A 13776-nucleotide genomic window follows, 5' to 3' on the forward strand; every position below is an offset into this window, starting at 1 on the left:
AAAATTTTATAATATGATATGATATAGACATATAGATTTTTTTTTTTTTTTTAAACCTTTACTAACCAATTTTTTTTTTATATGCATTCCGCCATCAATACCTTCACTCCACATAATAGGTTAATTGATTTTCTTTTATTTTTTGTTTCGTTTTGTTCATTGTTTTGTCTTTTTCTGATTTCAATTTTTAATTACTTAACAGTCCACAACTTTTCTATTTGCTTTTCCTTCTATTCTCAAGTTATTATATTATTTTTAGTTTAACAAATCCCTAGCTATATCCAATTTTTTTCCTTTTACGTTTTTTAAAGAAACGTTTTTTTGCATTTTTTTTATCACTCTTTTTTATTTAAATTTTATCCTTAGGTAATTATATTCTATTAATTTTAGGGTTTATTGATAACATTTTAGATAGACATAACTGTTATTGATTTGTTATATTTATCCAAAAAATATGTATATATCTGTGGGGCCCGGCCCAAAAATGATGGGCCATTCCAAGCTCAGGCCCGTCCGAGGAGCGTCCTGTCCAACGAAAAGCCTCATATGAAGCGCTATTCAACCCCAATAGCGTCAAGGAAACCTGTCCGAGGAGTAACTCCTCCTTGGACATCGCGAAGCCCAGACGAGAAACTTGCCCTAGCCATTTCAGCTCGTCTTCCCAACATATAAAACGAATTAAATTCAAAATATCTCACGGAAGGCTACCACCACATTAATTGCGCCCCAACCATCCTCTTGGCCGCATTAATGAGGAAAAGACCCCTGAACAGTACCGCCTTGGCCTCTGCAACTCACAAAGGGTCTGATGAGGGCGTCTGATGGGACAGGTGCTCGAGTGGATGCTTGGATGATTAACAGGTGTAAGGCTGGGATGAAAAGAAGAAAAATATATAATGTAGTGGAGTCCCTCAAAGAAGGGGACGAGAGAACTGTATCAGAAACAAAAAAGAAATAAAATCAGACTTGAGAAAGATCCATTCTGGTGTTTTTCTATTTTCCTTTTGCAAACCATACTGCCCATGCATAAGACCGAACAAGTTCACTGAGGCCAAGTTCTTTGACCCATCCTCTACAAATAATTATTGTGGGTTGCGCTTTGGGCCAGGGCCTAATCAACACGAGTTGGGCCAGGAAAATCGTGTAACCACAATTGGCGCCGTCTGTGGGAAGAGCTAGGGCATCAGCTAGTGCAACAGTCGAGCATGGAAGAACTAGATCCACACCAGGACGATCCTCACCAAGCTAACTCCCAACGAACACGACCTGCCGAGTCCCAGAGGCAAAATAACCCAACCAACCCAGGCGGGAGGGGGAATCGTGAGGGGAGTGTGCATACCACCCGGACGAGCCAGAGTCACACTCAGATAGGAAGTCACGTGTCTCAGAGGCGAAATAGTCACCAGGCCATGCAGCGAGAGATAGATGACCTAAAAAGGAAGTTACGACGTGCGCAGCGAAGACGATCTCCCTCTGACTCAGGCGAGTCTTCTAATCCGGAAGACGTGAGTTACAGACAAAGGTCAAGGACCCCCCCAAGCGAAACCTTTTCTTACGAAAAGGAACCACGCCTTGTACGGAAGTATGAGCGCCCGTCCAGCAAAGGTTCGGGGAGCGACGCCATGAAGAAGGCGTTGGATCAGGTTTCAAGATCACCCTTCACGAATAGAATCGAAGGGGCTAAGATGCCAAGACGCTTCAACCAACCGGCGTTCGCCATTTATCACGGCAAAGCAGACCCGGTGGAGCACGTGAGTCAGTTTAATCAAAAGATGGCAATTTACTCGCAAAACGAGGCCCTGATGTGCAAAATCTTCCCCTCTAGCTTGGGATCGATGGCAATGAGATGGTTCAACAGCCTGAAGACAAACTCCGTAGGCTCCTACAAGCAGCTCACTCAAGCTTTTTGCTCCCGTTTCATTACAAACACCAGAGTCCCTCGACCTCTCAGTTCGCTGCTGTCCTTATCCATGCACGAAGGAGAAACCCTGAAAGCGTACTCGGATAGGTATTGGGAGGTGTATAACGATTTAGATGACAACCATGATAACGTTGCTATCAGCACGTTCACAAGCGGCCTCCCCACCGGGCATGGCTTAAGGAAATCCCTCACCGGGAAACCAGCTACTGACGTCCAACAGTTGATGGATAGGATCGACAAGTACAAAAGAGTGGAGGAGGATCAGCTGCAAGGGAAGGGAAAGGAGAAGGTCATCCCCTTTAAAGCAAATGATTTCAGAATGGAACGTCACAATCCTGGTCAGCCGAGGAGAGATTTTCTGCGACAGGCTGGGCAGAGCACCCCGCAAACAGTGAATGTCGTATTCAGAGAGCCGGTACAACAAGTACTGGAGAAAGTAAGGGATGAACCCTATTTCAGATGGCCGGGAAAGATGGCTGGAAACCCTGCCAATCGTAATCAGAACTTGTATTGCCAATATCATCAGGACCACGGGCATACTACTGAGGACTGCAGGAATTTGTGGAATCACCTAGATCAATTGGTCCGAAAAGGAAAGCTACGTCACCTGCTGCACTCGTCGAGCGGCCATCCCGGCCAAGCGACACAAGAGCCTCGAAGGGACGTGTCTTTAAGACCCCCCACCGGGACAATACATGTCATCCTCGCTGCACCAGGAAGAACTGGGCCACCCATCCCCAAGGTATTGGCCGTGGACCACCTTCCCTCCGAGGGCAGACAAAGGGAACCCAAAAGGATAAAAAAGGGAAGCTCTTTGATACTGGGATTCTCGGATGAGGATAAGGGAGGAACAATTCAACCTCACGATGACGCCTTGGTGGTCACCTTGCGGATTGGGGGTTTCGATGTGAAAAGGGTATTAGTAGACTCTGGAAGTGCGGTGGAGATAATGTACCCCGACCTATACAAGGGGCTGAATCTGAAGCCAGAAGACTTGACAGCTTATGACTCCCCCCTCCTCAGCTTCGAGGGGAAGCTTGTAACGCCAAAGGGGCAAATCCGACTGCCCATACAGACTGGGGCGGAAGTGGTGGAGGTGAATTTCATCGTGGTCGACGCTTATTCACCCTACACCGCGATAGTCGCAAGGCCATGGATCCACAGCCTAGAGGCCGTGACCTCCACACTTCACCAGAAAGTGAAATACCCATCCAGAGGACGAGTGGAAGAGATCCGAGGAGATCAGGCCGTGGCCAGGAAGTGTGTGGTGGCCGCCATTTTACATCGGCCCTTGGTCGAGACCTCGGCCCCAAAGAGCTTATAGCAACCAACCTCCTCGGCAAAGCAAGACGAGGGGCTGGCCGAGGAGATAAGGTGTGAAGGTTTAGATAAGGTTGCTGTCAGCAATGACCCGGAGAAGTTCTTTCAGGTCGGCTCTGAATTGCCCTTTCAGGAAAAGGAGGAACTGGTCAGATTTCTCAGAGAAAATGTCGACGTATTCGCTTAGGACGCCTACGATGCCCCTGGAGTTGATCCCAGCCTCATCTGCCACCACCTGAACGTCAACCCCTCTTCCACTCCGAGGAAGCAACCACCCCGACGCCCTTCAAAGGAACACACTGGTGCCGTGAGAGACGAAGTGGCCAAGTTGAAAAGAGCAGGAGCTATCAAAGAGGTCTTTTATCCTGAATGGTTGGCGAACACAGTGGTGGTAAGGAAAAAGACGGGGAAGTGGAGGGTCTGCGTGGACTTCACGGACCTGAACAAGGCGTGCCCCAAGGACCCATTCCCCCTACCCAAAATTGATCGATTGGTGGATGCAACCGTGGGACACCCTCGAATGAGCTTCCTGGACGCCTTCCAGGGCTATCATCAGATACCCCTTGCGCTAGAGGACCAAGAGAAAACGGCTTTCATGACGCCCATCGGAAATTATCATTATAAGGTGATGCCATTCGGGCTAAAGAACGCGGGCTCAACCTACCAAAGGATGATGACTCGGATGTTCGAGCCGCAACTGGGCAAGATCATTGAGGTGTATATAGACGATATGGTTGTGAAGAGTAAAAGGGTGTCCGAGCACGTGCAAGACCTTGGAACAGTCTTCGCTATCTTAAGGGAGCACCGGTTGCGGCTGAATGCCTCCAAATGTTCATTCGGGGTCGGGTCTGGGAAATTCCTAGGGTACATGGTCACCCATAGAGGAATAGAAGTAAGTCCTGACCAAATCAAAGCCATTAACAGTCTACAGACTCCTCGGAACCCGAAGGAAGTGCAGAAGCTCACTGGCATGATTGCGGCATTAAGCCGGTTCATATCACGATCGGCGGATCGATGTCGGCCTTTTTACCTCCTGATAAACAAGTGGAAAGAGTTTAAATGGTCGGAGGATTGCGTTCAGGCTTTCCAGCAGCTTAAGGACTACCTGTCCCGACCACCCATCATGTCCAGTCCGGAGGCAGACGAGGTGCTGTTTGCCTACATCGCCGTAGCTCCTCACGCCGTAAGCCTGGTATTAATACGGGATGATAATGGGGTGTAGCGACCGGTGTACTATGTGAGCAAGTCACTACATGAAGCCGAGGTGCGATACCTACCCTTAGAGAAGGCAATTTTGGCGATAGTGCATGCAACCCGGAAGCTTCCTCATTACTTTCAGGCGCACACGGTCATCGTCCTGACTCAGCTTCCACTTCGAGCCGTGCTTCGAAGTGCTGACTACACAGGAAGGATCACCATGTGGAGTGCTCTTCTGGGGGCTTTTGATATTAAATATGTGCCCAGACCCTCCGTCAAAGGACAGGTCCTCGCGGACTTGGTAGCAGAGTTCGCTGAGCCCTCTATAGAAACGATGACCGAGAAGAAAGACCTGGGCGGAAAACTGGTTGGCGCGATTTCGGCCGGGGAAACCATGCATTGGAAGGTCTACGTGGATGGCGCGGCCAACCAGAGAGGATCAGGAGTTGGGATAGTTTTAATATCGCCAGACGGCGCTGTCATTGAAAAGTCATTAAGACTCGGATTCTCGGCTACGAACAATGAAGCCGAATACGAAGCCTTACTTCAAGGAATGGCAATGGTTCAAAGGTTGGGTGGAAGAGTAATAGAAGCCTTCTCGGACTCCAGATTAGTGGTCGGACAAGTGATGGGAGAGCTGGAAGCTCGAGATACTAGGATGCAAGAGTATCTGGGACAAGTCAAACGGCTACAGGAGAGCTTTGAATCCTTTAGTTTAACGCACATCTCCAGGAGCGTAAACACTCATGCAGACTCACTGGCCACTCTTGCCACATCCTCAGCACGTAATTTGCCACGAGTGATCCTAGTCGAAGATCTAGTTAAGGCCAGTCCCATCAGTGGAAACCCGACCCAAGTCCATCAGATAAGACAGAGCCCCAGTTGGATGGACCCCCTAAGGAATTTCCTCCAAGATGAGATCCTACCGGAAGAAAGACTCGAAGCCGAGAAGATACGTAGAAATGCTCCTCGTTTTTGGCTATCAGAGGACCGCAAACTTTATCGGCGCTCCTACTCTGGACCGTACCTGCTCTGCGTACATCCAGAAGAGTCTGAGTCTCTTCTTGAAGAGTTGCATGAGGGAGTATGTGGAAGTCACACCGGAGGAAGATCGCTGGCGCACAGGGCACTCACCCAAGGATACTGGTGGCCGAACATGCAGAGACAAGCCCAGGAATACGCTAAGAAGTGCGATCAGTGCCAAAGATTCGCCCCAAATATCCACCAACCCGGAGGGGTTCTCAACCCACTCTCCAGTCCATGGCCGTTCGCGCAATGGGGTGTTGATATTGTCGGACCTTTCCCCAAGGCTGCGGGGAATAAGCGATACATAATAGTCGGAACCGATTACTTCACTAAATGGGTGGAGGCTGAGCCTTTGGCCAACATCAGGGACGTGGACGCCCAGAAATTCATCTGGAAGAACATTATCACCCGCTTTGGAACTCCGAAAACACTCATTTCCGACAATGGTCTTCAGTTTGACAGCAAGAATTTTAGGGAGTATTGCCGTGAGTTTGGGATCATTAATCGATATTCCACCCCCGCATACCCCCAAGGAAATGGGCAAGTCGAGGCCGTAAACAAAGTCATAGTGAACGGATTGAAGAAAAGATTGGATGAGTCAAAGGGGAGATGGGTAGAAGAACTACCGCACGTCTTATGGACCTATCGGACAACGCCGCGGCGTTCAACCGGTGAGACCCCCTTCTCAATGACTTATGGGGCCGAGGCTGTGCTTCCGATCGAGAACAATTTCCCCACGTTGAGGTCTAGCTCGTTTACCCCAAGTGATAACGATGAGTTGCTAGGAAGAAGTCTGGACCTAGCCGAGGAAAGAAGGGAAAAGGCCACGATTCACATGGCCTATTATCACCAGAAGTTAAGACAAGGGTATGATGCTAACGTCAAATTGCGGCCTCTGGGTCCAGGTGATCTCGTGATGCGGAAGATTCTCGGCAGCGCAAAGAACCCCTCTTGGGGCAAGTTGGGGCCCAATTGGGAGGGACCATACCGTGTCACATCCGTGGCTGGAATAGGTGCCTACTACCTAGAAGATTTGGATGAAAAAGCTGTACCTCGACCATGGAATGTAAATAACCTCAGGAGGTATTATTATTAATAAGAATGGCTTAGCATACGTTTTCTTTTATGACTATTTGCCGCTTGCCAGTCTACGTTACAATTATTTATAAGTTTTAAACAGAACCCAAGTCCTGCATGGCTCCTCGGACCACAGACTTGGGGGAAATTATTATTTAAGCCAACTATTTATAAGTTTTAAACAAAACCAAAGTCCTGCATGGCTCCTCGGACCACAGACTTTTGGGGAAGTTATTACTCATGACAGCTCATAGTTTTAAACAGAACCTAAGTCCTGCATGACTCCTCGGACCACAGACTTTAGGGAAAATTATTACTCATGACAATTCATAGTTTTAAGCAGAACCTAAGTCCTGCCTGGCTCCTCGGACCACAGACTTTTGGGGAGATTATTACTTGTGATAGATTGGGAGATTATTACTTAAAGGAAATCACTTTTAATACATGCGCACAGTCTAGCACCATCGCGACCCTCAAACGCGTAACCTAAAAACCCATTTTCATTTTGACCGTTTGCCTGTATCTACCTCGTTGCAAATGTTTAAAAAAGAGCGCTATTGACATACATTCATAGTAAGCAAGACGAACGTTTTATATTAATACTCCGAGTACATTAAAAAGAGAGGTCCTTACAAAAGAATGAAAAAACAAGACAACTCTCATTTAAAAAAAAAAAAAAAAAAAAAAAAAAAAAAAGGGGGCTAAGCCTTAGCGGGAGAATCTTCTTTCTGCTCGGGCTGAGGAGGAGGAACCTCAATGGTAGAGTCTGTGGCAGGATCCTTAGCCATATCAGACACAAGTACGGCATCAGGCACCGCCAGGTCTTGCTCCAAAGCGACTTGGGCTTCATCAGGGTTAGCTCGGATCTCCGGAGGATAGAAGATGCTCTCAGGCAGTCTTAGGGCCGAATCCGCAGGAACTCCTGCAGCGTCGAGAGCATGAGCCCATGAAATGTCGCAGTACTCTCTGCACACCTCAGGGATCTCCTCAGACAGCCTGGCCTCCATCTCTTCGGCCCCGAGCTGGCGAGCAGCATTCTTCTCAGCCTCTGTGGCCTCTCGGATCAGCTGGGCCTCCTCCTTTACTAGCCTCAGCTCATCCTCTACCTTTTGCAGGGCAGTCCTGAGATCCCGCACTACCTGCCTCTCGGTGGTGAGGTCGAGCTGCGTCGTGTACAGCTCTTTGCGCTGGTCCTCCGCCTGGGTCTCAGCACTCTTTAAGCCAGCCTCTGCACTCTTGCGCTGGTTCTCCGACACCTTAAAGTCGTCCGTGAGTTTAAGGTGCTCGTGCTTGAGAGACCCCAAGGCTTTCTCCATCTCTGCCCGAGCCTGGGTCTCAGCCTCAGCCCTACTTCGGCTATCGCGGCAAAACTCATCAGCCACGAACACCTGTTGGGTAATCTGCGAACGAAACGAGTGTTACAGAAATCTAACAAAATAGGAAAATCAATAGAACAGTAAAAGGATTACTTACCAACGCGAGATCCCTTTTTAGGGATAGGAAGAGCTCGGGCTGAGTGCATCGCCTATAGGCCTCCATGTTCCGAGGAAGGAGTAAGGGTTGCTCTAAGGCATCCGCCACGTACCCTGCCCGTCCTCGGTTGTACTCTCGAACCGAAGCATTGTAGGAGATGGCAACCCCATCCAGCTCCAGCTTGGGGTTCCATACACGGGGGGAGGCGCGAACGTCAGCAAGGTTCTCCTCATCCCGGCTCTCCGAGGAGTTACCCCTTCTGCTCCTCGGCGCCCGCGTAGTCTTTTGCTGTTTGGTCGGCTGGACAGCCATCTCACCCTCCTCAGGGGTGTCAACCGGTCTCTTCTTCTTCAGGTCCGGGATAACCTTAAGGCCAGGGTCCGAGATGCCCTGGGGGACCACAGGGGGAAGGGTTTTGACCTTTGATGGACTTGGTACCTTCGATGGCTGAACCTTTGATGACTGACCTTTCCCCCGAGAGGTCATCAGCTCCTTTAGAGACTTTCCCTTTCCTGTCATGGGCTCTACCTCTTCGTCTGAAGTATCGTCCGAGCAGATAACGATTGAGGGAACACCAACTGCGGAATGTTGGTCCTGCTCTACTTCGGGATTAGAAGACTCCACCAAGGGGTTTTGCTGAATTTCCTCCTCGAAATAAAATTTATCTATCTCCTCTTCAAGGGAAAGACGAGATGATTCAGCCTCTTCTTCAACCAAAACAGCAGCACCAGGCTCGTTTACCGGAGGTAACTGCTCCGCTAAGTAGGGATTTCTGACACCTGGCAACACAACTGGTGGCAAATCGTGGTCAGCTAGGAATCCGTCCCGGGACACGTCAATTATGGCCAGCCTCGGGCTGCCAGCCCTTATAGCGTGACCGATTGCCTGGAAAGCGCTGCTCAGAGGTTGATAGCCCAAAACCAGATGGGCCGCACGCAACTGTCCGTCCCCGGTAACGTAAATCTCCGACCTGAGAAGATAGTTCAGCGCTGGCACGTTCACAAGTCTTATCCGAGGAGCAACGTGACTTTTGTCTGCAAACAAACCAAGAAAAAGTGAGGTCAGATCATGAAATTTTCCAATTACAAAGAAAGCCAGAAAAAATAACCCCTCAACACTAAATCCTTTCCCCAAAAAGGATCAATCCTAAAAGCGCCGCACTTGGGTTTCCTGCCCGAGTTGGACAGTGAATACCGTCGAACCACTCCCCAGAAGCAATGAGGAAGTCATTCTTCACGGTCTTATTGGAAACTGGAAGACAAGAGATCAACCTAACGTCCTCGTTCCGGGATTTAAGATAATACCCATCATCCCCGAGGCGGTGACATTCGTACAAATAAGCCACATCGTGCCAAGTGAGGCCTAGATTCATCCGCTCGTTTAAGACATCTACACAGCCTAGTATCTTGAACATATTTGGGGCACACTGATACGGCGTCAACCTATGGTTGAACAGGTATTCCCTTGTGATCCTGCGCATGGGAAGTGTCATCCCTCCCTCTATGAAAGCAATCATGGGGATAACGACTTCTCCTTCAACTCTATCGGTCAATATTCCTTCAAGAGGACAGTGCCGCAGCCCAACCCTCGGGGGAATGTGGTATTTAGCCCTAAAGGCTTCCATAGCAGCAGGGGTTTTTACTAATTTTTCGAATCTACCCATCTGAACTGAACTGAGGAAATGAAAGTAAAGACTGAAAAGAAAAGTAGAGTCCGAGGAGGGAATTGAAACGGAGAGAAAGGCGAAATGTACTGGTACCTTCACAAAACGCTCAAGGGGACGCCTGGGAATCTCTCTTGGACGAAGCGCTTCACAAGAACGGCTACGGCGGCGTAACGGACGCAAGTGTTCGTATATCTCTGGGATTCGATGGAGTTCTCTGGAGTCTTTTGAGGTTTGCGAAATGCAGATGAAAGAAGGAACTGAACCCCTCTGGCGTCTTATATAGCCGGGAGGAGAGAGAAAAGATCATCCCCGCCTAGAAATACGGGAAGAAACGATGGCCGTTCGATCCACGCCAAGCCGTTGGATGAAGGGAACATAACGCCTCCAGAAGTTAATGGCCACGTCTCGTAAATTGTAGCGCGTCAAAAGTAACGGTCCGCACGCGCGCCCCACGATCTCCTTATTTCCCTCCACTCACAAACATCAAAACCCCACCTTTCCCCTCGGAGGGAGGTAAAAACCGGAGTTTTGAGGGGCTATTGTGGGGCCCGGCCCAAAAATGATGGGCCATTCCAAGCTCAGGCCCGTCCGAGGAGCGTCCTGTCCAACGAAAAGCCTCATATGAAGCGCTATTCAACCCCAATAGCGTCAAGGAAACCTGTCCGAGGAGTAACTCCTCCTCGGACATCGCGAAGCCCAGACGAGAAACTTGCCCCAGCCATTTCAGCTCGTCTTCCCAACATATAAAACGAATTAAATTCAAAATATCTCACGGAAGGCTACCACCACATTAATTGCGCCCCAACCATCCTCTTGGCCGCATTAATGAGGAAAAGACCCCTGAACAGTACCGCCTTGGCCTCTGCAACTCACAAAGGGTCTGATGAGGGCGTCTGATGGGACAGGTGCTCGAGTGGATGCTTGGATGATTAACAGGTGTAAGGCTGGGATGAAAAGAAGAAAAATATATAATGTAGTGGAGTCCCTCAAAGAAGGGGACGAGAGAACTGTATCAGAAACAAAAAAGAAATAAAATCAGACTTGAGAAAGATCCATTCTGGTGTTTTTCTATTTTCCTTTTGCAAACCATACTGCCCATGCATAAGATCGAACAAGTTCACTGAGGCCAAGTTCTTTGACCCATCCTCTACAAATAATTATTGTGGGTTGCGCTTTGGGCCATGGCCTAATCAACACGAGTTGGGCCAGGAAAATCGTGTAACCACAATATCTATTCTTAAAATCTAAAAATTTATTAAAATTTCCGCAATTTGGTGAAGCCATGTGAAAAATTTCTACAATTTAATGAAGTCACGTGGTGTAACAACGGCCTCTAAGCCCAACTTTTATTATATATGATATGATATGATATGATATGATATATAGATCTTTATCATATTTGTATAGTTTATCTTCAATTCAACAAGACAATTGACTAAAACTAAAAACACATAAAGATGGTGATTGGTGACTTGCTCAAAGGCTCCAAGGAAACTTCACGTAAAAAGGCTCCTGGAAAACTTCAAGCTAAAGTGTGTTAGAGATAAATCCTAACGTGACTCTGTTTATGAGTCCTCACGTTTTTTATTTTTTTAATAACAGAGTCCTACTTTAGTTTGGATTAAATAAAAATAATTTTGTTAAAAAAAAAAAAAAAAAAAAGTCCAAACCGTGGTACCCAAGCAATCCTACTATACTATACCATAAAATCCAGAAATCAATCACTAACAAACCCTAGAAACCCCGCAAATACAAATAAAATTAATGGCTCCTCCTCCTCCGGCTCCCTCCCTTCTTGGACCACCGGCTCTCCGCCACAGCAACCCTAAAACCCCACAAAATCTAACCTTTCCCACTTTAACCCCCACCCTTGACCTTTTCTTTAAACCCACAGCCAATTTGGATCAAAATATAGTGACCCATTACGTACAACAAGCTTGGCAACATGAACCCTTAACTGCTCTAACTCATATTTAACCTTAGTCTGGTCAACAGAGATGTGTTCTTCTCTGCTGTCGAATGGTTGAAGGAAAACCACCTTAACAGTTAACACACTGTCATTGAATCTCCTAAACTTTGTACGCTTTGGTTGCTTGAATGTTCTTCCTCAACTTCTCAACAACTGGGTTCTCAAGAAAAAGGTACGGATGTCACGGTATCATCAGCCTCGGCATTGGCCTTGGCCTTATAGTATGAAGAAGAAGACTGTGGAGAAGAACAACATGGAAGGGGATTTAAGAAAAGATAAGCATATTATTACTATTAGGGGTAAAAGGGCTGTGAAGATTTACAATTCTAACTCTGATTATAGGTACTTATTCGTATGCATTGCAGATTTGTTTGCAAAGCTTCTTAAGTCTGATATTGAATATTTGAAGTTGGGTGAGATTGACAAGATCGGCATGGCTTCAAAATGGTGTCCTTCACTCTATAGCTTGGAAGATCAAAGGACCCTGCTATGTGAAGGCATTGCGAGGCGGGTTTTCCCATGAGATTCTGATCCTGAGTACAAAGATATTGAGGCTCATTATGCTTATAGGGCTTAAGACAGGCTTCAGAATGAAATTCTTGTTCCACTCCGGAAGGCTCTGGTGAGTGCCAAAAGGTGCGAGTCTGTGCCACCTAAACCTGCTCTATCCGACGATATGAAGAAGCTGTATGCGGAAATCTTTGATGAAACAGTTGGTTTTTACTGTCCCGGTAGAAATTGCGATCTGCCCTTTTCGAAAATTCGTGAGAACAAGTATAAGGCTTATCTTGAGATTGCAACTCTGTGTGTAAAGGCAAGCGGACCCTTGCTTCCAAACGAAATTGTGGTTGACTTAAATAATGGGGTTGACAGCGAAGTTGTGGAGTGTGAATGGCAGAGACTTGTTAGGCACATGAAAAGCAAAGGGAGACTGAAAAACTGTTTGGCAATTTGTGACCTATCAAAAAATATTGGAGCAATTCAAATGGATTTATGTGCCTCAATGGGAGTATTGGTTTCAGAACTCAGTGATGAGCCTTGGAAGGGAATGGCTATCACTTGCAGCCACAATCCTATGCTTTGCAAGATTGAAGGTGACAATCTTCAATCCAAGATCAAGTTTATGAAGGGTCAAGAATGTGATGATAACATCGATTTTAAGATGGTGTGTGATCTACTCTTGGAATTTTCTATGGCTGAAAAGTTAGGCCCAGATAGGATGGTGAAGACAGTTTTTGTGTTTAGCTATGACTTTGGGGGTAAGGAGTTTAGTGATAAGGTGTTGAGCCATAAGGAGTTTACTGATAAGTTGTTTAGCGATAAGGGGTTCCAGCAGGAAGGGTATATGGTATTACCAGAGATTATTTTTTGCGATCTTGGAGATGCTTCAATTTCTATGGCAAGGAAGTGTGAAAGGTTGGCCATGATTGGAGTCTCAGTGGAATCACTGACTGCACTGTTGGAGGGAAATGCGCATCCATCTATAGAGGATTTAGTGAAGTTAGTACCAACTCCAGAAGATTTAATGGAGTCAGCAATTTCTGGAGAAGGTTACAATGATCTAATTGTATTTGATTGATGTATCTAGAATCTCAAATGAAATTATGCTTTTAGCAGAATAGAATTTGTTCTGTTTGTTTATTATTTATTTATTGGAAAAAGAAAAAGAAGAAGAAGAATTTGATTTTTTTGCACAGTATAGTCTTTATTATTAGAAGACATCAAGGATTCATTGTTGTCTACCGCATTTTCCTTTTTTCCTTTTCTGTGTTTTATTCCAATGGTATTGATTTTTTTTAATTCATTGCATTTAATACCCCCACCTCCATTCAAGATAAATATCCACAGATTCTTTGAGATCCCACTTGGGAGTGCGCCGTTTAGTGGATTCATACCAAAAACAGGTTGTTTCCTGGCATTATTCAAAAAGCTTTATGCTTTTGGCTTGCGTCAAAAGAAATTCTTGAACCTGATTGTGGATGTTTTTGATAATTTGTGTATGAGTTAATTGGTTACCTTCAACAACATAAATGAGTAAGAAGTTTGTTTATTTTCTTCTATCTTCGGGGGCTGAAGACCCAACTACAAGAGGAAGCAGCCCAGGTCAAGTGCCATTAAGATCCATAG

The 13776-nt window shown here is 46.7% G+C and overlaps 1 protein-coding gene across 1 annotated transcript; it reads left to right on the top strand.

Moving 5' to 3' along the window:
* The first annotated feature begins 11872 nt into the window (after nucleotides 1-11872).
* Nucleotides 11873-13228, top strand: LOC126704969 (uncharacterized). Its single transcript, XM_050403944.1, has 2 exons — nucleotides 11873-12096; nucleotides 12232-13228. Exons 1-2 carry the CDS (start codon nucleotides 11873-11875, stop codon nucleotides 13226-13228), a joined length of 1221 nt encoding a protein of 406 aa, XP_050259901.1.
* Nucleotides 13229-13776: the final 548 nt, after the last annotated feature.

This window comes from Quercus robur, chromosome 11 (genome assembly GCF_932294415.1).
Source record: "Quercus robur chromosome 11, dhQueRobu3.1, whole genome shotgun sequence".
NCBI classification, from domain to species: Eukaryota; Viridiplantae; Streptophyta; class Magnoliopsida; order Fagales; family Fagaceae; genus Quercus; species Quercus robur.

What these genes read in the sequence shown, in the direction of transcription:
- LOC126704969 (XM_050403944.1), top strand. Translation starts at nt 11,873, where the DNA reads ATGAAGAAGAAGACTGTGGAGAAGAACAACATGGAAGGGGATTTAAGA. An exon ending in ATCGGCATGGCTTCAAAATG is followed by an intron (nt 12,097 to 12,231) that starts GTGTCCTTCACT and finishes GGCTTAAGACAG; the next exon opens with GCTTCAGAATGAAATTCTTG.